Source organism: Heterostelium album (assembly GCF_000004825.1).
Source record: "Heterostelium album PN500 unplaced genomic scaffold PPL_scaffold4, whole genome shotgun sequence".
Classification (NCBI taxonomy): Eukaryota; Evosea; class Eumycetozoa; order Acytosteliales; family Acytosteliaceae; genus Heterostelium; species Heterostelium album.
This window is the reverse complement of record NW_008805066.1, coordinates 757,643-779,188: the sequence shown is the minus strand read 5'-3', so window position 1 is coordinate 779,188 and position 21,546 is coordinate 757,643. Positions and strand designations below refer to the sequence as shown.

Here is a 21,546-nt window from a genome sequence, read left to right as displayed (position 1 = left end):
AGCATTTTCAAATGAATGGATAGAGGAGACTGTAGAGTTGATAACAATGATTTCAAAGAAAGATTCGACGTTGGATCATCTGTTTGCATTCGGAATTGAGAATCTCATTAATTTGATGTTCTATCCGGATCCGACCATTCAGGTACATATAACAGGCGTGCTAGCGAGGCTGTTGGAGTTGGACAAGAACAAGGAGCGAGTGTTACGAGAGTATGGAATCGAGTTTTTCTTCAAGATTGTTTCACTCGACAATTGGACATCGTTTATGGAGCTGCGTAGATTCATCTCGAGTTCACTGAGTATCTTGATCTCAAACAAGGCGTTTCTCAGTCGATTCTACGAGGAATGTAGCATCGGTCTCATATCGATGCTCTCGCAATCGGAGCATCCCGATTGCATCAGATCTTGCTCCATTGTGCTGTGTCAGCTTTCTGAGAATCTAAATAACGATCTAGATCGATTCTCAGTGGAAGACATCAAAGAGATATTGATAACCATGCTACAATCAAAAGATAACATCACAAAGAAATGTGCAGTCAGAGCTGTATCTAATCTTTCATCATCCTGTAAGTTGCATATTATATTTATTGTTAACAAATGAATCGTCCAATATTAATAATTGTAATTTCAATTAGTTGATACAAAGAAAGAATCAAGTATAAAGTTAATAACATGTTTATTGGATCTCTTGAAATCAGCAACTTCAGATCTTTCTCTTAAAGTTTTAATTTATAAATCATTTTCTAATTTTTGTAGAAATGGTAAGTAAAATAATCAATTTTTAAAGTAACACTATAATATCAATATTAATAATATTATTGTTTTTAGAACAAATCTGTATATATTTATTTAATAATGGATTCTTGGATTTAATTGCACCATCAGATCCATGTCAGCTGTTAGAGGTTCCCATGTTTTATCAGTGGGAATCGAATATCCATTCGTTTTTCCAGTCCGATCAATCGATTGACTATTCATTTTCCTACTCACAGATATTTTCGGAGGAATCCGACCACACATTCTACTTGTCTCTGACGATTTCCAATATGTTGTATACTACCTCATCACTCAAGATTCACGAACGATTCAGTATGGGCAATGGCTTGGCGCTCATCAAACAATTTGTGCTGTGCCACAACTGCTCGACCCGCGTCGAGTCGTTCCGTTCGATCATGTTAATCACACAGTCCCCGAACGATACCTGTAAAAAGAATTTAATTATGAATGGCGTTATCAATTTTCTGATGTCTGCCATCTACGATAGTTCGAGCGTGGAGATACCGTTCATCATCAACAGCATCTCCAATCTCTGTGAGTACGACCGCTCCTGTGTGGAGTCGATCGGTTCCGATGGTATCGATAAACTACTACAGCTGCTACACCAACAACAGCAACAGTTGATCTCGCTGAATGGCAGTGGCGCCAACGGTAAGACATGTTCCAGTAACACCTCGTCGATATGCAGCATTCTCGGACACATCGCTAGTAATAGCGATAAGTACAACACCAAGATTGTCAATGGCGGTGGAAAGATATTCCTCAGACATCTGCTTGAGAATGCAAAGAGTCGAAAGATATCGATTATCAAACCGATCGCTTATCAGGAGGTGAGTTTCGGTTCGGAACTTGGACACGGTGTTTCCGGAACCGTTTGGAAAGGAACTTGGAATGGCCATGTTGTGGCAATCAAGTATTACAATGAGGATAATCTTGCTTTTGACGAGCGTGAGTATCACACGGAAGGAACTTTGCTCACCGTTCTTCAACACCCGAATATACTTCATTGTATCGGTGGAAGTCCGCAACACAGCAAGATGTTTATCGTCTGTGACTACTTGTCGCGTGGATCACTCAATCATTTGATACACTCAAAGGAAGTACCACTCTCAAACTACAAGATCGTTCACTTTGCAATTCAGGCGGCAGCCGGCATGGAATATCTACACTCTCTGGGAATCATTCATCGTGATCTAAAGTCAGGTAATCTCCTGATTGACGACGATTGGAATGTGAGAGTATGCGACTTTGGGCTGTGTAGAATAGTCGATCCGCGACGTATGACAAAAGGAGCGGGTACTGCCTGCTACATGGCAGTGGAAGTGCTGAAAGGTTCAACGGAATACTCACAGAAAGCCGATGTCTTTTCGTTTGGTATGTTGTTGTGGGAGTGTTTTGCACGTGAGATACCCTATCACGATAAACAACAGATCGAATGGGTCAATATGGTTCTCGAGGAAGCGTATCGTCTGCCGATTCCAGACAATTGTCCGCCGGAACTCGCCAGTATTATCAAGCGTTGTTGGGATAGCAACCCCGATTCCAGACCAACATTTACAGAGATTCACCAGGAACTCACACAAATAAGAGATCGGATGAAAGCCGATGGTATTTTTGAGGTTTTTGAAGCGGCTTCCCCTACCGCTTCCAATGTTCCGGCGACATCTTCGAGCATGTCACCACCAGTTACCGCAGCTTTATCACTTACCAGTAGTATGATAATACAACCTCCAGATCTAAACAACAATAACAATGATTCGGAATCCGATTCCAAGTCGAACACCGATGAGGAGATTAGTAGTTCTCTCTCGAGTGGAACTGGGTCGCCCATTGGAACGACTTCGCCAACTCCTTCACCCTCATGGAGAAAATGGGAAATGTCAGCACCGGATCGTCAGAAAACAAAGAGAATATCTGCATTCCGTGTAAACACTTATTCGGCTCCGCCATCGAGTGCCACTTCACCGAAAGATCTCGAGACCGAACCGATTCCCATTACCACCGCTGCTAGTGCCAGCACCAGCCCAACCACAGAGGAGAACACAGGCAAGACCGTAACCAATACATTCTCAACGCTCTCAACTGACACTTCGGGCATTCCATTCTCACTCTCATCGAACGAAGAGGAGTTTAGTGATACCTCTTCCTATATGAGCAGTGCCGCCGTCTCTGCACTGAGTTCACGCTCCAACTCAACACTCAGCATGAACGACAACTTTCATCCGAATTTTAACCCGTCAGAACTCGACGGACTTCTCAAGAAATCAGTATCGGAACATCAACTCCGCAGCTCGACAACCAACTCTCACCACCATCACCACTATTTCAACAACACCATCAAGCCTATTCCCAACAGACTGAAACAAAGTATTACGGCGCCACTCATGGGCACAACCCGAATCACCAGTATCAACAAGATTGACAATCAACCAACTTCACCACCAGGACAACAATCTTGTATTTCACCACCAAAATCAGAACCAATTAATACTTCACCAAGTAATTTTAGTAAAAATAATAATAATGACAATAATAATAATAATAATAACAATAATAATAAGACAACTTCTTTTTCACCACCAACATCCTACAAAAAGATCCAGCCAATTGTAAAGCTTCCAGCAACTTCTGGAAGTAAAAATATTACAAACCAATAAAATTATTTAAGGTTTTTTTTTTTTTGATACTAATTGTAATCTTGCAGAACAAATTGTTCCAACATTTTGTATCAAACAAATTTTAAATAAATTACAAGAAATAGAACTTTAATAGTTATTATCGGTAGACAATAACATCTATTCTTTTAAAGTCAAGCTATAAATATTTTTTACTTATAATGTTCATGTGAAATTTTCTAATTCATTGAAACTTAAACATGAATGAAAGCAGTTCAACAATATTATTATATCAAATGGATATTTGTTCCATTAAATTAAGTGATAGCACCAACCAAACTGACAGATGACTACTTGTATACTAGGTATACAGATAGATCGAATCATAGCAGCAACTGAGTGGTAGAAATGAGATGTATGAACGATCTTTTGATAGACTTTGAACCACCTGGTCAGGAGTAATCTCCATTCCTCTGACCTGTAAGTACTCAAGCTATAGAAAATAATATATAAACATGGGAAGCAGATATTACCACAAGATGGCTCCGAGTGACAAATGTCAGAGCTTCGTCAGTTTTTATCGATCTCCATCTATTAACAAACATGATTTCGCGTTACATCATATAATAATTTTTCTAATGATTTTTTTTGTTTTAACTCAACTTTTAATAATCAAATCGTTACCAAAATGACCAAGCTAGAGCCTTCATGGAGAATGTTTGTAAATTAAATAAATAAAAAATAAGAATTATATTTTATTTATTCTCTTGCTTTTTGAAGCAGTTGTCTTCTCGTCATTTGTTCACCATTTGGAAGTGTAATCGTTTGTTTGTTGTTCAACAAAGTTAGTCCAATCAATTTGTAAACCATTCTTTGTCTATGACCTATTCTTAGTGATTCCAATAATAGTTGTTGTTTTGTCATTGATTGTCCGTTATTAAGAATGATTGATTCACCACTTGAAAGTGTAATTAAAAGTTTATAATATGAACAGGAATTGGTTGGATCACATTCTATTGCTTTCAAGTATAATTGTTGTTTTGTCATTGATTGTCCAATATTAAGTGTGATTGATTCACCACTTGAAAGTGTCGTTGCAAGGTTATGATATGAATTTGAATTGGTTGGATCACATTCTATTGCTTTCAAGTATAATTGTTGTTGTGTCATTGATTGTCCATTATTAAGTGTGATTGATTCACCTCTTGAAAGTGAATTTGCAAGATTATAATATGAATCGTATTTATTTGGATTGCATTCTATTGATTTCAAGAATAATTGTTGTGCAGTCATTGATTGTCCATTATTAAGTGTGATTAATTCATCTCTTGAAAGTGTCGTTGTAAGGTTATAATATGAATCGGAATCAGTTGGATCACATTCTATTGCTTTCAAGTATAATTGTTGTTCTGTCATTGATTGTCCATTATTAAGTGTGATTGATTCACCATTTGAAAGTGTAATTGCAAGGTTATAATATGACCGATAATATGTTGGATCATATTCTATTGATTTCAAGTATAATTGTTGTGCAGTCATTGATTGTCCATTATTAAGTGTGATTGATTCACCTATTGAAAGTGTCGTTGCAAGGTTATGATATGAATATGAATTGGTTGGATCACATTCTATTGATTTTAAGTATAGTTGTTGTTTTGTCATTGATTGTCCATTATTAAGTGTGATTGATTCACCTATTGAAAGTGTTCTTGCAAGGTTATGATAATATTGTGAATTGTTTGGATAATGCTCGATTGCTTTTAAGAATAATTGTTGTTCTGTCATAGATAGACCTGATGTAAGAATGATTGATGATCGATTTTCAGCTTTAAGTATTAATGCCAAATGGTAATAAGTATTAGCATAGCTTGGATAAAGATCGATTACTTTTAATAAAAGTTGTTCTTTCGTTGTTGATTCGCCTGATGGTAGCACAATTGTTTGTTGATCCCTATTAACATGATCAAATGCCATTACAAATTGGCGAAGCACATCATTATCAACATTTGAACTGATATTATACTGATCATGTTTTCTTTTCATTGTTTTTTAATATATGAATAATCTTTTGATATCAATTATCTAAATATCGATAAATCAAGAAAAATATTTAAAGTGTGGTAATTGTTAAAAACATATCAAAACTAAACTGTCCAATTAAAAAATTAAAAATTAGAGGGGTTACAAGTGCAAAAAAAAAAAAATTAAAGCCTTGTGATATTTATTTTATTAAAATAGTAGTCAAATTAGTATCTTTATCATATTTTATTATCTTCTATTTTTCTTACTCTTTCATTTTTGGTACCAATATAAGATTTGCAAATTCACTAAATAATAAAGTTTCCATAATTATAAAAATGAATAAGTATAATTATACTAGATAATACAAAATGATGTTATAACAAGTATATAGTTATGTTTGTAAGATGATTGTAAAATATAATCAATTGTTTATTTAATTTATTGCGCTTTTAAATAGTTTGTGTTAATTGATCGGTTAGCAGTTGTCAGTTGATTGACATCTTGGAATTACGATTCCAACAAAAGGTATTAATATTAGAAATGAGGATACGTCAATTATATCGGATACAACAACATTATATTCAACAACAACAATAATGGAATCAATAACAACAAGTTCATCATTACAATCATTCATCAACCATAATCACACATTATTCAATGAACATAATTTTAAATATAATAATTATTTCAATATTGATTAACTTCTCAAACAACACTCCTCAGATTCATCATCAATATTATTAGATATCATTCATAAATACAACAATCAATTCAATGAATCAACAGCAATCACAGACAATAATAACTTAAGATTATCATCATATAAGTTAACAATCAAACAACCTGATTTCAATCAATTGAATTCAATCATTGAACAATCAATCAAAACTTGAAGCAAACAACAATGATAATATATATCATTATAACAAATTAATAAAAAGTTCATTTCTATCTTTTACTCAAGAAAAATTTATTAAATATTTATTTATTACTTTTATTATTACCAATTGTACAGATTTTTTTTAAAGAAAAACTTGGGGTTATGATTAATGCACATTTTTCAATTCATCCAATTGTACATATGGTTGTTTTTCATATGAAAAACAATTTTTTGTCACTGATTGCAGTTGTTGTTGTTGTTGCTGTTGTTGAGTTTCGGCGAATCCTTCTTAAGTATTCAGTATATCTGTGTGAATTCATTTTAAAGATTGAATAATCATGAATACTGCCAAAGTTATTCTCGCTAACAAACAAACAATAGTGCGACTGTTGCAATCACCAAACACTCTTTTTTTCTAGCATAGATACAGTTCTTTCCATCCCATAGTTGTTTAGCCTCAGCAAAGTTACCCATTGGACCACAAACTTGGATTGATGTTGAGTCCATTAAGAGTGCAACCTTCTTTAGTTCATTAGGTATTTGGTTGTCCAATGGTCTTGGTCTGATTCAAACCATTTCTTCTTTAAAGATGGAAGTAACGCAATAGCAGCACGACGGATGGCTTTATTGAAAGTACTACTATTTTGTTTAACAATAGCTGCCAAAAATTCGATTGTTTAACCACCTTTGAATAAGCAGAGTAAAAATAGATCGAGTCCATCCAAGAGATTTTTGGTAACGGTCCTCTTTTCTATAAGAGTAATGGAATCAAGTCATCATTACAATCATTCATCAACCAAACATTCTTTTATTATCATATATATAATAATTTTTTCAATATTGACGAACGTCTCAAACGACATGAAACTATTCATCATCAGCAGTTGTTGTCATCATGTCATGATAACAATAGAAATTTCATATATGATAGAATTAATAAACGGTTCAAATACAATGTTGAAACCAAACCAACAATCAATCTCAATCTTATTCCTGACAGAAATCAACAGTACATAATTTGATTTATCATCGAGAATCACCAACATCAAGTTATAAATTTTCATTAGGTTCATATAATAATGATTATAATTTTAAATATTCAATCGAATCCGATCAATGCGAACCATTCTTGAGAGATTTTAATCATCATATATATTGGTGTGCATCTACATCAATTTCATTTTAATAAATAAGTTTTAATAAACATAGCTTTTAAACGAATAAACAAAAAGAAATAAATTCAATAAAAAATTAATTCTCACTGAAATAAAAATATTTGATTGTCTTATCTTTTTTGATCTGGTAATAATAGATCGAATGTCTTGAAACATTCACATGCGACCATTCAATACTTATTAAATTAGTTTTGATCATTCAATAAAATCAACTCTTTGATTTCTTATTTTTATTGTTCTTATTTTTCTCTGTTTTTGTTGGTTTTTCAATGTTGTTATCTTTTGTTTTCTTTTTCTTATTACTACTTTCAATATTAACAATTGGTTGAGTTTGTGGTAATACAATCAATGATTCATCGGTGCACCATTGAATATATTGATTCCATTTCTCACAGGGACAAGATTCCAAAGTTTGTTTATTACCAACAATGATCATACCTCTTTTCGCCCTGGTGAGTGAAACGTTTAATCGACGCCAGTCATTCAAGAATCCAACTCTTCCACCCAAGTTTGACCGTACCGTAGAGACCAATATGATTTCTTTTTCTCTTCCTTGAAAAGAATCAACGGTTGCAACAGTAGGAAGTTTTCTGAAATCCGGTCTCAAAAGATTGCATATCAACTTTGCCTGTGAGGAGTATGGTGTTATTATTCCAAAACTGTCCGTTGTCAAATCCTGATTCTCTTTGACCATGGCTTTCAAAATCCTAACAATCTCTTTTGCCTCTGGCATGTTCATATAAGAGTAATTATTGATATCCTCCTTTCCAACAACATTTACAAAAGCAATAGGACATTGTTCACGTGGCCAATCGAAGCCTCTTGGTATCTGTCTATCTTTATCGTCTATTCCAGTCTTCAATTTACCATCATAAATATATTTATTTGGAAATTCCAACAATTTCGAATGCATTCTATATTGTTCTTCCAAAAGGAATGGAGTAATATCATTTGCCAATCTTTGGAATAAACCAATTGATAATCCACCATCTTCAGCTTCTTTTGTAAATATCTAAAAGATTTATTATTAATTATCAAATTCTAATAAATTACTATTATGAAATAAACTTACGGTTGGAGATAATTGATTTTGATCACCAAATAAAAATAGTTGTTCTGATTGTTTTAAAAGTGGAACTAAAATAGCTGGTTCTGTTGCCTGAGATGCTTCGTCTACAATTACAATGGAGAATCGTTCATTCGTTAGAATTGGATGTCCTGATGCTATGCATGTCGTACAAATAACATTGACTTGACTGAGTAGTTTCGATTTGGTATCACGTTCGATGTTGGCGATGTTTGCTGGGTTGTAGTTGGGTGATTTCTCATACTGTTTGATTGCTTCTGATAGATGGTGATCGAGTGTCGCATTGAGAAGATCCGGTCTTACACTAGAGGTATGTCCAAGTCGCAGCACCTTAACATTGTACTTCAACAGTCCATCCAAGAGATTATCGACACCGGTATTCGTGTAGGAGGTCACCAATATCTTTTGGCTGGCGGCTACTCCACCGGGGTCGTTTGCCGATAGCTTCTCTTTGATGTGGCAGAGTAGACGCACCAAATTTATGGCGGTAGCAGACTTCCCGGTGCCTGGCGGACCTTGTATCAAACTGACACGTCTCTTCACACTTGACAATATAGCGTTTCGCTGTGAACTATTCATTCGCCACTCATTGAAATCCGGTGGAATCGACACATCTGCATCGGAATCTGAATTCGGTTTGAATACATTTATATACTGAGAGCATGCTTGTTCTATTGTCTTGCCTTTCAGATGATTCAGTATGATATCATATAGTTTCGTCTTGTAGAGAACTTGACTAGAGTTGATCGATTGCAGTGCTTCCATCATTCGTTGTGCAGTCACTCTATTCATACCGTAATCTAATCTCCAAGGTTTAGTATTCCTAAAGATAGATGTATTATCTTTCTGTTGTTGTAGTTGCTGTTGTTGTGGTGGTAGTTTAATAGATACTTTTATAGCAGAACCACTGACCTCTAACAATATTCCCTCGAAAACAACATCGTCATACAAAGGATTATGTCTACTTATAATAACAGGATCACCTATATTGATTTTTAACAATGGTGTTGATGTCGATGTTGTAGATGTCGCTGTTTCACCATTCTTTGTTGATTTACTAGTTGTTGTTGTAGTTGTTGTTGCTGTATCACCATCAAACGATGTATTTAATATATTTTTAGAATTAAATCTAACTATTATTTCATCAAAGAGACGACCGTCTAGATGTGCAGTTAAATTCGATACCGCCAGACCGTTCGCAACCAAATAGTTGATTCCACATTTCATCAGACGACGTTCAATCTGTGTCTTGTCAGCAGTCATCTCTTTCATTAATAGTGTATTAAACTTATCGAAATACTCTTGTTTCTTCTTATTGAATACACCACCCATTACCACTGGTAACTGATTCTGTTGTTGTTGTTGTTTTTGTTGCTGCTGTTGTCTCTGTGCTTCAGAACTAGTATTATTTGATAGTACTGATAAAGTCAACGATCTATATGTATAACATTTAGATAAAAAACAGTTTGTTTGTTAATCAATCAATTAACTATTCATCTCATCTCTCTCTTTCTCTTTAAAGCATAGTTATTATTTCCAAGATCATAAAATACATACTTCCAACCTTTACCAAAATTCATCTTTATATCTTTTTCATTTAAATCTTTAGTTGTAGATGTTGCAGAAGCTGTAGAAGATGTTGTTGTTGTTGTTGTTGATGTATTGGTGGTAGTTGTTGCTACATCTTCGACATCCCTCTTTCTCTTTTTCAAATCAGTATCTGTATTATCATTATTATCATTGTCATTATCATTATCATCATTTATCTTGAATAAATCTTCATCATCTACTTCTGTTGTTGTTATACTATTCATTACTTTAAATGTAATTAATTAATTTAGGTAAAATGAAAAACTGAAATGTTTATTAATAAATTCATTTCAATGAACGAAAGTCAAAAATATGTTTTTTTATTTCCAAGAAACTAAATTAAATCTTCAGGTCGAAACACTTTATTTTATTTCTCTATAATATGGGACATCTTACATTTAGCTCCATAGCCACAATAACCACTTATAAAAAACTTACAAGGTTTATGTTGGTTATTATTTTGATTATTATTGTTGTTGTTCTTACTTTGATTATTATTGTTATTCTTTTTGTTTTGATTATTGTTTTTATAAGTATTATTATTGTTGTTGTTGTTAATGTTTTTATAGGTATTATTATTAGGATTGTAAGATTTAGATCTCATAGGAGGATAACCTCTTAGTGGTGGTGTTGATTGATTTCGGTATGGATTGCCTTGATTTAAATTATAATCATAGTTGTAATAGAGTTCCTCATCTGTGTAAGCTGAATTGTTGTTGTTATTGCTGTTGTTTGGATAAATGTAACTATTATCATTTAGATTATCGTGGAAATTATCATTGTAGCTAGAGTTGTAGTTATTATAAACAGGTCGGTAATACTGTGGTGGTAATGACATTGAATTACCATAGACCAGACTATCTCTATAAGATAAAGGTGGTAGTTGCTGTTGTTGTTGTGGATAGTTATTATTGTTGTTATTGTAGTTGTTGTAAGTGATATAGGGTATTGGTGTTGAAGATGGTGATTGTGATGGTGACGGTGATGCAGATGGTGATGCAGAATGATGATGATTCGGTGATTTGGGTCTGGGTGGTAAGAGGAACGCTGCTGATGATGGTGATAAAAGTGGTGGTGTTATTGGTCTTGAAGGCAGTGGTGATAACAACATCGATGGATTCAGATGTGAAGAGTTGTTGTTGTTGTTGTTTCTTAGGTTGGACGATGACGATAGTGAAGATTGACTATAGCTATTGGAATCGGGTGGTGAAAAGATATTGAAATTATAGTAATCTTCGTCTTGTGACACCCTGTAGTTATTAGGTGGCGAATTATGATTTCTCAGGTTGGAAGGTGATCTCTTCATCTGTGGATGCTTTACAAACTCATTGGCACCACTCTCGGTTCTACGATGATAGTTCTTCGCCAGAGAATTACCAACCGATCTTCTCAACCATTCAATAAAATCAGATTCAGGTGGAAGAGTTAATCCAATCTTGGCAAAGAATTCACTTATTTTGAAGAAGAGATTAGTAGTTAGTTTTGGTTTACAATAACAATAATAATAATAATAACTTACTCCCATGTTGTTACTCTCATTATTTCTTTGACGGCTTTTTGAAGATTGTCCCTAATGAAAGGAGGTGGTTTACCGTAGAATCTGTTGTATTGGTCGTTGACGGTATCGAGTGTCGAGCCTTCAGGCCGTGCCAGATGTTGGAGGAAATAGACGTGGAATAGCAGTAGTCTAATGGAGACGTTCGAGGCATCCATAGCCATCTGAGGACGACGTGCATCAACTGTGTTATCTGGCTGTGTATTACCATAGGAAGGATGCTTCTTAATGATCCACATCACATTTCTGTCAAAGTTTTCCTCCAAATAAGCATTGGCAACTTCCGACCACTTATAATCCGATACTGTCAACAAAGGTAAGAATTCACCCAAAGCTGGTGTTTCCTAAATAAAGTACAAATACCATAATTATCATTAATATATATATATAAAGTATAACACCCTTATTAAATATTAATATTATTTTTTTTAGTAACTTACTTTTTTATGTCTTTTCGAAGGTATATGAATGAAATTATAGATCTCTTTGTTAATATCATTCAAGAGTGAAGGATATCTCTTTACAAACGCAACGAATAATTGATGGAATAAACAATATCCTTCCAATAGTTTAATGGATGCTAAATAATAAATAAATAATATATTAATAAAATAGTGAACTTTTTTATAGATGTTTTATAAGTTCTTATAAATATACATACCATGTAGTGTTTCATTCATAATCAATACACACATTGTATTCATTGCAATACAAAGGAACTTCTTGGCTAATTCCGGTTTGAATTGTTTTACATTAAACATTGTTGTTAATGACATTTCTAATGCACTCCATGCTCTTTCACCATGTTGATGATTTATATCTAATAATAATAATAATAATAGCCAATGAATTAATAAACAGTATACTTTAATAAAATTGTTTTAATTAAATAAACTTACATAAAGGTAACCAATGAGTGAATGATTCTTTCAAGATTGAACTTCTTACACCTTGATTGAATGCTTCTCTCGATAGCAAATCAAGAGATGTTCTAATTTCATCAATTTTTGTTGATTTCTCTTTTTTGCTTACGATGGTAATACCAATACCCAGAATGTCTTCTTGATAAGATACTCTGGTGTGATAGCAAACCAATTCCGGTTCGATCGATCTAATGTAATCTTCTTCGTCAGTCAACGTAGTATTGTTATTATCAGAGCTGAATGAATATTTGTTAAGACTTGGACTCTTGATAATACCGCTGTTACCAATAGAGCTAGTTTGACTGTATGAAGAAGAAGAAGAAATTGCTAATTGATTATTAGCGTTAGAGGTTAATCCACCACTCTCTGTAAGACTACTATTGTTATTATTGTTATTGTTATTTGAAGAGGAGAGTGATAAAGTTAATGGATTGTTTGAAGATGATGATGGCGATGACGATGAAGATAAAGATGAAGCGTTGTTGGAAGTAGTTGTGATGCTGTCATCTGGCAGTGCTGGCCATGGAATTTCAGGGGTGTGTTGACATTGATTGCATCTGAATGTCTTTGAGTTGGCGATGGCATCTGGGATCTTTACGAGATAGCCTTCGATTGGCATTGCCGAATCTTCGTCGTCAAACGTTATCAAGAATGTTTGGATTTGGAGAAGGATCGTTTGTACACTGTACGCAGATGACCAACCTGTTGTGGTGGTGGTTTCCTGTGGATGTCCAGCGAAATACGATTGGAAATCACTGAGGATATCAAGACAGATTCTACCACCGTCGTGTACGTGTGGATGTGGGAACGGAGTGAGTAGTACACCCGATGGTGGATTGGCAGGATAGGTAGGTGGGAATTTCAACTCCAAATGGAAGATGGCACCCTCAAAGAGTGAACCAACCGGTGCCATTATATTGGCGTGCCAAGTCAGTAGGTCGGAAGCATCGACAGGCTCGGCGGAAACCAATGGGAGTGGGTGTGTTTTAATGGCTTTGAGATCTGCCATTAAACATCTCTTGGTGGCTTGGCTAATGGTTTGCATTAGAGGAGTGCCACCCGAGGAAGAACTGCTGGCGCCACCGCTGTTTGTCGCAGAGATGTTGATCTCTTGGTGATTGGAACGCAACGATTCGATGGCACTTGACGATGTTTTGTTGAGTCCAAGCACCAGGTTTCTAATGGAGGAATGTGAGTTCTCGTTGAGATTACGAATCGATTCATCGGTGACACGCTTGCAACCGTAGAGGTTCAAACGTTTCAAATTGCAAAGTGTCATCAATTTGCTGACGGATGAATCACTGATATTCTCAGACATTGACAGATCGATGTCTCTCAAGAATGGACAACGAACTTGTAGACTCGATAGTTCTGAAATCAAAGGACACTTTTTCAAGTCGAGCACTGTGAGGTTAGGTAGATTGTTACTGATGGCACTGATTGCATTGTCCGTGAGAAGATGGCAACAAGACAGTAGCAATTTCGTGATTCCATGACATTGCGATACCATTGTTTCAATGGAGACATCGTTAACCGCTTTGCAATAGTTGAAATTTGCAATCGAGAGTTGTTTGCAATGAGTTCCGATCGTTTGGAAAATTGTGTTGTTCACTTCGATCTGCGCGAGATTCAAGTTGGTGAGCGAGGGTGAACGCGAAAGGATATCATTGAGATTGTCGAGATGAATGTTGATCGCTTGCATCTCGAGATGGTTCAGTAAAAGAGTGGTGGGCAATCCTTTGGTATGCAGCTGTTTGGCAGGTGTCAAAGGAGTCACTGGGAGAGGTGAAGGTGCAGAGTTTGATCGCTTCAACGGCTGTTCGTTTTGATTGCTATTGAAGAGTAGACGTGTCAGTCGTGGACAATGCGAGAGAACATCGAGGATGACGTCAACAGAGACTCCGGTGTTTGACAAATCGAGTGATTCCAACATGACGAACTGATGGATAACATTCTTGATTTGTTTCAACTTGCAATAGGACAGGTCGAGGTGTGTAATAATCGCTGGATCCACAGGTGGAACGGTGACGAAGCGACACTGTGAACAGGATAGTTCCTTGAGAAGTGGCATCGACTTGACCAACTGTTTGATAGCATCCTCTTGAAGATTCGGACAATTAGATATATTCAGTCTTTCAATCAGTCGAGATTGATATGGAAGTAGCTGAATATCTTGTTGATGAATCAGTGGACAGTTTGCGAGATTGACATGTCGCAACTTGGGTAGTACCATTGAGAGGTGTCCAATTGACTTTATCTCAGTGTCACTCAGTGAGATACATTGGAGATTGTACTCTTTGCGATCGGGTGAATTGAAAACACCAAAGTGACGATCGGATACCTTGCAACGATTGGCAACGAGTCGTGTTAGTGCACGTGATTGTTCAATCAGCATAACAATACCAATAGAGGTTGCAGATGTTTCCGAGATATTTACACTCTGAATATGCTTGGCGATAGAACATACAAACTCAATATCAGAATCGTCAATCTTGCTAAACTTACTCAAGTCAATCTTGATGAGCGAACTACCAATGTTTTTGATAACACTCTGTAGAATGACGCTATCGATTTCCAGTTGCTTCGGATACTTTCTCAATCCCAAGTAGCTGATTTGATTGGCGTAGGTTTTCGAGAGGAAAACGAGGAGGTCGGGGGTGAGCAGTTCCTTCTTGAAGATCTGCGTGTGAATGATGGGAGTTGCTGCGAGTTTAGGCAGCTGCAGAACGACTGCAGTCGATAAATTAAAGTTGTAGCTAACGGGTTCCAAGAAGAGCTGTGACCAGACTGCGATCTGCTCGTTTGGTCGCGTCACCAGAGATTCAGGCACCGGCAACTTTGTCCATAGTTGACCGTCGTTCAACACCAGCTTTATGGCATCCTTAAGATACTTACCGGCACGTAGAAACAGCTCCATATCATTGTTGTAGGTAGCTTTCGTCGTTAGCAGATTGGCGAGTCGGAACAACGCAAACACTTTGATATCGTCGCCAACCTGTGGGAGCGCAGTGGAGCGACGACTGATAATCTCCACCGACGTCTTCAACAGTGTGTTCTTGGTGTTCGATCCCCAACACGACACAGAAAGATAGCATTTCTCAGCCAAGATTGAAATGGCATCTTTCGAAGTGAGCAACTTGCCATCTTGGTTCAAGTAGAGTGTATGAAGCAAGTCACCCAACTGCAACAATGACAGATAGTTATTGGCCAACAAAAAATTTGAATACGATCGCTCCAAATAGTTTAAACAATCTTCTTTTCCAACGCTCAACGCCAACTTTTTCAAGACATTGGCATAGTCATTTAGAATATCCTTATTATCTGGAGTTGATCTGATTGCTTCTTCGAATTTGTTTGTTGCCAACTTGAAAAGTCTTTCACTACCTGCTTTACCTTCCCATCTTTATATAATTTTAATGTCAATAAAAAGATCGAATTATAATTATCTTTTATGTTTGTTTATACATACTTCATACATTGTAAAGATAAAGCATTACCCTCTGCCAAACTAATAATATTCATATGTTTGACTTTGACATCCATTGAAGTGATATCAGACAGAACAATTCTAAATGATTTAGTATCCTTTTTGAATTCAACCATTGATTCATCTGCCAATTTAATACCTGTCATGTTTTGAATTCTAGTAAATACACTGTAAAGATCAATTTGAGTTCTTAAATCAAATCCTGATTCTTTTTCTAAAACATTTCATAATTATAATGTTATTAGTATTGGTTTTTTTAGTTAATATTATTATTATTATTTCTTACCATGTGGAAATAGAGAATTATCAAATCTATGTAATATCTCTGGCTTCAATAGATGAAACCAAAGTCTTTCATGTTTCTGAATAGGATCACCAAGTACAATGTTGAAGAAATCCATTACTACTTGGATGTAGGAATCTGCTTCAATCGATTTCAATTCCTTCATCTTCTCACGAAGTTCGGCACGCATGATATTCTTAAAGACACGTGCAACAATCTCTGTGAGTAAGATCTTCTTGAGTTCCTGGTTGCTAACGAGTTGACGCAGCAATCCGAGGTATCGCACATTGATTCCCTCACGATGAATAAACTCTGTCAGCTGAGTGTACCACGAGATCGAAGTGGAGTGTGCATCCATCCACTCGGCCACCTTTGGTATCGTTACGTTGAAGAGATAGTCGGTGGCGTCGCGCACCTCCTGGTTGTTCGCCGACATCGAGAGTGGATCGACTTTGCCAAACGGCGAATACGCATCGGACGACAACGGAATGTGATAGGTCTGCACAAATTCCGGTCGGAACAATCGGTAGAGGAACGCTTCCTCCACGCGATGGTCTGCAACCGGCGGAAACACACGCGCAAAGTCCAACACATAGAACAGGTTGTCCTTGCCGATGTGACCCTCAATGTCGGTGGGACCATAGAGAAACTCCTGGTGGTCGCCAATCCCACACAAATGCCCCTTGATATTCAGTTTCTCCGCTGCCGACTTCATCTTTTCCGACACCTGACCCTCCATTGCGGAGACGTGTTTACCGCCGTCCGCGCTACCATAGACTATAGTTTTCTTTGGGACGATCGGCAAGATCGACATCGCTACCAGTCGGAATCCACGGTAGTCGAGCAACGCCATTAGCGGCACGTGTATGCCGTCACAACCATAGTACCGCATGCAGGCTTTCAGCTCGTGACCACCGGCTTTCATCGAGTATTCGTCGTTGCCATAGATATTGATCCAATCCGATGCAAACTTAAAGAGTATACCGTTGTAGATGTACTTTTCACCACCTGCTTGACCACCGAGACTCGGCACCGACTTTATCGTTTTGTAGACGGGATCGATGTAGGCTTCCTCGATGATGATCTTTCCATAGGTGGTGGCGGCATGCAAGAAATCCTTACTCAACGACGATATATGTTTGTACTTGAAGAACTTTGATTCTTCATCGTGCTCGGCCAGCAACAACAACGTCTGAAACATCTCATTCCATCCAATACCCAATCCAAATTGATTGTTATTCATAAAATCATTTGTAACATTTAATTTAATATTATTCTTTAAATTATTATGATTATTAGTAATACTAGTAAGTTGATTATTATTATTATTATTGTTTTTATTACTTGTATTACTATTACTATTATTGATTTTATTGTTACTATTGCTATTGTTATTTATTCTTTCAAATATATACATATCTTGACTTGATATTGGATTATTATAACTATATGTTGATGTTACATTATCATATCGATTACTATTACTATTACTATTTTGTTTATTAATAGTCATAGTATTGTTGTTATTGTTTGTTGTTGTCGTTGGTTTAGCAGATGATGATTGATGTTGATCATATCCAGCAGGTATTGGAGATGAGGCAGTTGATGTATATTCCTCATAGGGTGAAATGAAATGTATCTTGTTACCATTTAATGTTGGGTGTTGTTGTTGTTGCTGTTCTGTTTGACAACGATCATTGTCGGTAGATACTGTAGTCAATTCATTTAAATTTGTACAACTCGATGAAAGTAACTTTGATAACTCTCGATTCAAAATAGGTTGTTTCTTATTACTTTCATCATTGCTTTTACTATTATTACTATTATTACTATTATTACATTCTTGATTATTATTATTATTATTGCTTGTATTAATATCGTCACCACTTAAAGTTTCGATATTCTTCGACGATTCTATATTACTATTACTATTGTTATTGTCATTGCTATTATTATTATTATCATTGTTATTGTTTACATTATTATATGCACTGGTAATACTCTTGTTATCACTATTATTATTACTTTGAGTATTATTATTATTATTATTATTACTATAATTTGACTTCTTTGATTTCTTATTCTTTTTATAGTTTGATTTCTTTTGATTCTTATAATTATCATTATTGTTGTTACTGCTATTAATGTAGTTTGGTGATGAAGAATAAGGTGTTGTCGATGTCGATATTGATGTTGGCGTAGATGTTAATGATGTAGATGTTAGTGATGTATTTACATCGGTTATGTTTTTATCAATATTATCTATAGATTGATTACTATTACTATCTATATTATTATTATTATTATTATTATTATTATTATTATTATTATTATTATTACTATTGCTACTGTTATTGTTATTGTTAACGACAACTAGTACTTCTTTATGATCATAATTATCATTATAATTATAATAATCGTGATTCGATTCATAATCGAAATCCTCTAATGTACTGATAAAATAATGATATATCAGTTTAACATATCTAATGAATTTAAAATAGATAAATAATGCTTCGAAATACATATTTAAAAAATAAGTATATGTATATATATTTAAATTTGATTAATTAATCAAAAAAACAAAACAAAAAAAGTTATTTATATTTTTTGAATCAAAGAAACTTTGATCGATCTTGTTTTTTTGGTTTGTTTTTTTTAATATTTTACTTTTTATTTTTCACACAAAAAAAATAAAAGGCTATGAGATTTGGTTAGTATTGGATTGTTTATCTATGAAGAACTATTTTAATAATAATATAAAAAATACTCTATAGTATATCTTTGATAACAATGGATCCATTGATCAGTTGACCATATTGCTGTACAATTTTCTTCATGACATTTTTCTAGACATTTCTGCCTATAGATAAAATAAGAACAATTATTTGTTCAACACCAGAAATAATTTATATTTTGAAAAAAAACAATTAAATAAAGAATTAAGTTTGCTTTAATAAAAATATATCCATTATTTTATCTATTTCGAATTTTGTTTTTCCATCCTTTGTTTATTGGGTCAATTTTGGTTCCTATTTGTGATCAAAAGAATTCTTTTCCCAAAAAAAAATTTTAACTTAATTAAAAAAACTCTTGCAATTATTTTAACTATTTTCAAAAAAATATATATATATATATAGACTGCACAGAATTTAGCACATTGTTTTTTTTTATCCATATCATTCTTCGTTTCAGCCAATGATCCTACAACCAAGAACAGCAAAATTGTAAAAACTGCAAAAATAAACAACTTGTTCATGATTTAAAATATTTATAGATATATTTTATTGACAAGTTAGTAAAGGAAAAAAATAAATAAACTTTTGTTAAAATTTTAAATTTAAAGAATCCTACATATTTTTGAATTTAAATTTAAGAAAAATCGTCAGGATTAAATATTTAAAATTGTAAGAGATAAATTTTACTATAGTAAAATTATATATTTTGTTGTTATTCACACATATTCTTGTTTAAAAAACAATACACTATTTTCTGGTTGTGTCTAAAAAGAGGGTGGGAAGAAGAAATTTCTCTCAGAGGAACTTTTGAAAATTCATCTGTGTGATGCTTGTGGAACAGATCATGATTAGTTAACTTCCCTTTTGGAATAGCGGAAAACCCATTGGTTACAAAAATTCAATTTCAAAATTTTATACCAATAATAAAATTACTCTATTGTTGTTATTTATTTTCATAGGTTTAATAAATTTTTTTATTTGTAAAAGCTTAATAAAGATCAAAAGAATTAAAAGTATGACTCATAATTCATATTAATATTAAAAGCGACTACTTTTTAAATATTTAACGTTCATTTATTTTGTATAATTGTTAGTATTTGATTTTAAATATTTAAAAGCTATAATTTTAGTGGGTATATATTATTTATTTATTTTTTACTATTGACAACTGTTAATAAATGAAATGATCGATTCTGGAACTTCATTAGATTCAGATTTAATTGAACCCTTTGTGAAAGTGATATCGTTGGGAAGATGATCGAATTGGAATGTTTCACCCTCATTACCAAGGTAGATTTCACGTTGGTCACTGCCATCTTCATTACCCATCATCGATGGTGCCGATCCTCTTGTCTTTCTGATGTCATCCAATTCGCTCTCTAATGTCGATTGAATCTCTGCCTCTCCCAAACCATTCAAATCCGATTTATTACAGAACACTAAAATTGGTAACTTTCTTTCAAAAACATTGCTATCAACTAAAATATCATATAGATTCCTAATAATATTTGGATTTGTAAAATTTATCAATATTCTTTGTTCTTTTTCTATTTTCTATTTTCTTTTACTTACTGTGCTTCTTCGGCTGATTGATCAATAAAAGTTGAACTGTCAATCATATAAATAATACATAGTGAACTACCTAGATATTGTGGTAGAGTTGGTCTCATCTTGGCATGTCCCGGTACATCTACAATCGCTAACTTTTTACGACCATTCTTAAATGTTTAAGAGAGAGAGAGAGAGAGAAAGAAGATACAAGTTAAGTTAAGATTTATATGTTAATTAATGTTTGAATATGTATTGATATGATTGTCTAGACAATCAATAGTCGATAGTGCTGCACTTAGCTTACATTGAAATGACCTTTGTTTGGTAGGATAGAAGCATAGGTAGTGACATCTTTATCGACCAATTTCAAGAATAGAGTGGTCTTTCCAGAGTCTGGTAGACCGAGGATGGTGAGTTGATTGCCTCTCTTCTTTGAGGATGACGATGATGTCGATGTCGATGTCGATGCACTCGATTGACCGACCGTTGCTCTACCACCTCTACTCGACTTTGAACTACCGCCACCACCGAAAACCAATGAAAATATCAATATAACAACCAAAGCTAAAATCGAAAGCAAAAGCAGATCAGTTGATACCGGTAGATTATAAGGTGAAACGATTCTATCTAATTGATCATGTGCAACAGAATAATAAGGTTTTAAAACCTCTGGTATATATTTATCTATATTCAATCCACTCATTATTCTCTATTCGCTATTCTCTATTCTCTCTATCTATTTCTGATGATTCTATGCTAATTTACAAACAAATTTAAAAAAAACTATTAATCTAAAAAACTAATGTATATAAAATAAATTTAATTATTTTAAAAATGAAAAAAAGTTTTTTTGATCATCC

General features: G+C 34.4%; 6 protein-coding genes across 6 annotated transcripts; 3 read left to right on the top strand and 3 right to left on the bottom strand.

The window, feature by feature from the left end:
* Positions 1–496: 496 nt before the first annotated feature.
* PPL_04858 (filamin/ABP280 repeat-containing protein) lies at positions 497–3,434 on the top strand (the record flags this gene model as incomplete). Its single annotated transcript, XM_020575755.1, has 4 exons — positions 497–566; positions 636–761; positions 1,374–1,428; positions 1,493–3,434. 4 exons carry the CDS (start codon positions 497–499, stop codon positions 3,432–3,434), a joined length of 2,193 nt encoding a protein of 730 aa, XP_020434550.1.
* Positions 3,435–4,151: 717 nt separating this feature from the next.
* On the bottom strand, positions 4,152–5,435 carry PPL_04857 (uncharacterized protein; the record flags this gene model as incomplete). Its single annotated transcript, XM_020575754.1, has 1 exon — positions 4,152–5,435. One exon carries the CDS (start codon positions 5,433–5,435, stop codon positions 4,152–4,154), a length of 1,284 nt encoding a protein of 427 aa, XP_020434549.1.
* Positions 5,436–5,749: 314 nt separating this feature from the next.
* On the top strand, positions 5,750–6,118 carry PPL_04856 (uncharacterized protein; the record flags this gene model as incomplete). Its single annotated transcript, XM_020575753.1, has 2 exons — positions 5,750–5,757; positions 5,953–6,118. The coding sequence occupies 2 exons, from the start codon at positions 5,750–5,752 to the stop codon at positions 6,116–6,118; spliced, it is 174 nt and encodes a 57-aa protein (XP_020434548.1).
* A 517-nt stretch (positions 6,119–6,635) lies between these two features.
* On the top strand, positions 6,636–7,483 carry PPL_04855 (uncharacterized protein; the record flags this gene model as incomplete). The annotated part of the gene is made up of 3 exons (XM_020575752.1): positions 6,636–6,650; positions 6,722–6,833; positions 7,365–7,483. 3 exons carry the CDS (start codon positions 6,636–6,638, stop codon positions 7,481–7,483), a joined length of 246 nt encoding a protein of 81 aa, XP_020434547.1.
* Positions 7,484–7,680: 197 nt separating this feature from the next.
* PPL_04854 (DEAD/DEAH box helicase family protein) lies at positions 7,681–10,373 on the bottom strand (the record flags this gene model as incomplete). Its single annotated transcript, XM_020575751.1, has 4 exons — positions 7,681–8,484; positions 8,545–9,242; positions 9,354–9,994; positions 10,117–10,373. The coding sequence occupies 4 exons, from the start codon at positions 10,371–10,373 to the stop codon at positions 7,681–7,683; spliced, it is 2,400 nt and encodes a 799-aa protein (XP_020434546.1).
* Positions 10,374–10,516: 143 nt separating this feature from the next.
* On the bottom strand, positions 10,517–21,389 carry PPL_04853 (uncharacterized protein; the record flags this gene model as incomplete). The annotated part of the gene is made up of 13 exons (XM_020575750.1): positions 10,517–11,600; positions 11,669–12,048; positions 12,145–12,284; positions 12,366–12,524; positions 12,604–15,122; positions 15,519–16,028; positions 16,097–16,322; positions 16,401–16,616; positions 17,154–17,782; positions 17,813–18,850; positions 20,295–20,633; positions 20,708–20,853; positions 20,991–21,389. The coding sequence occupies 13 exons, from the start codon at positions 21,387–21,389 to the stop codon at positions 10,517–10,519; spliced, it is 7,785 nt and encodes a 2,594-aa protein (XP_020434545.1).
* Between the last annotated feature and the right edge of the window lie 157 nt (positions 21,390–21,546).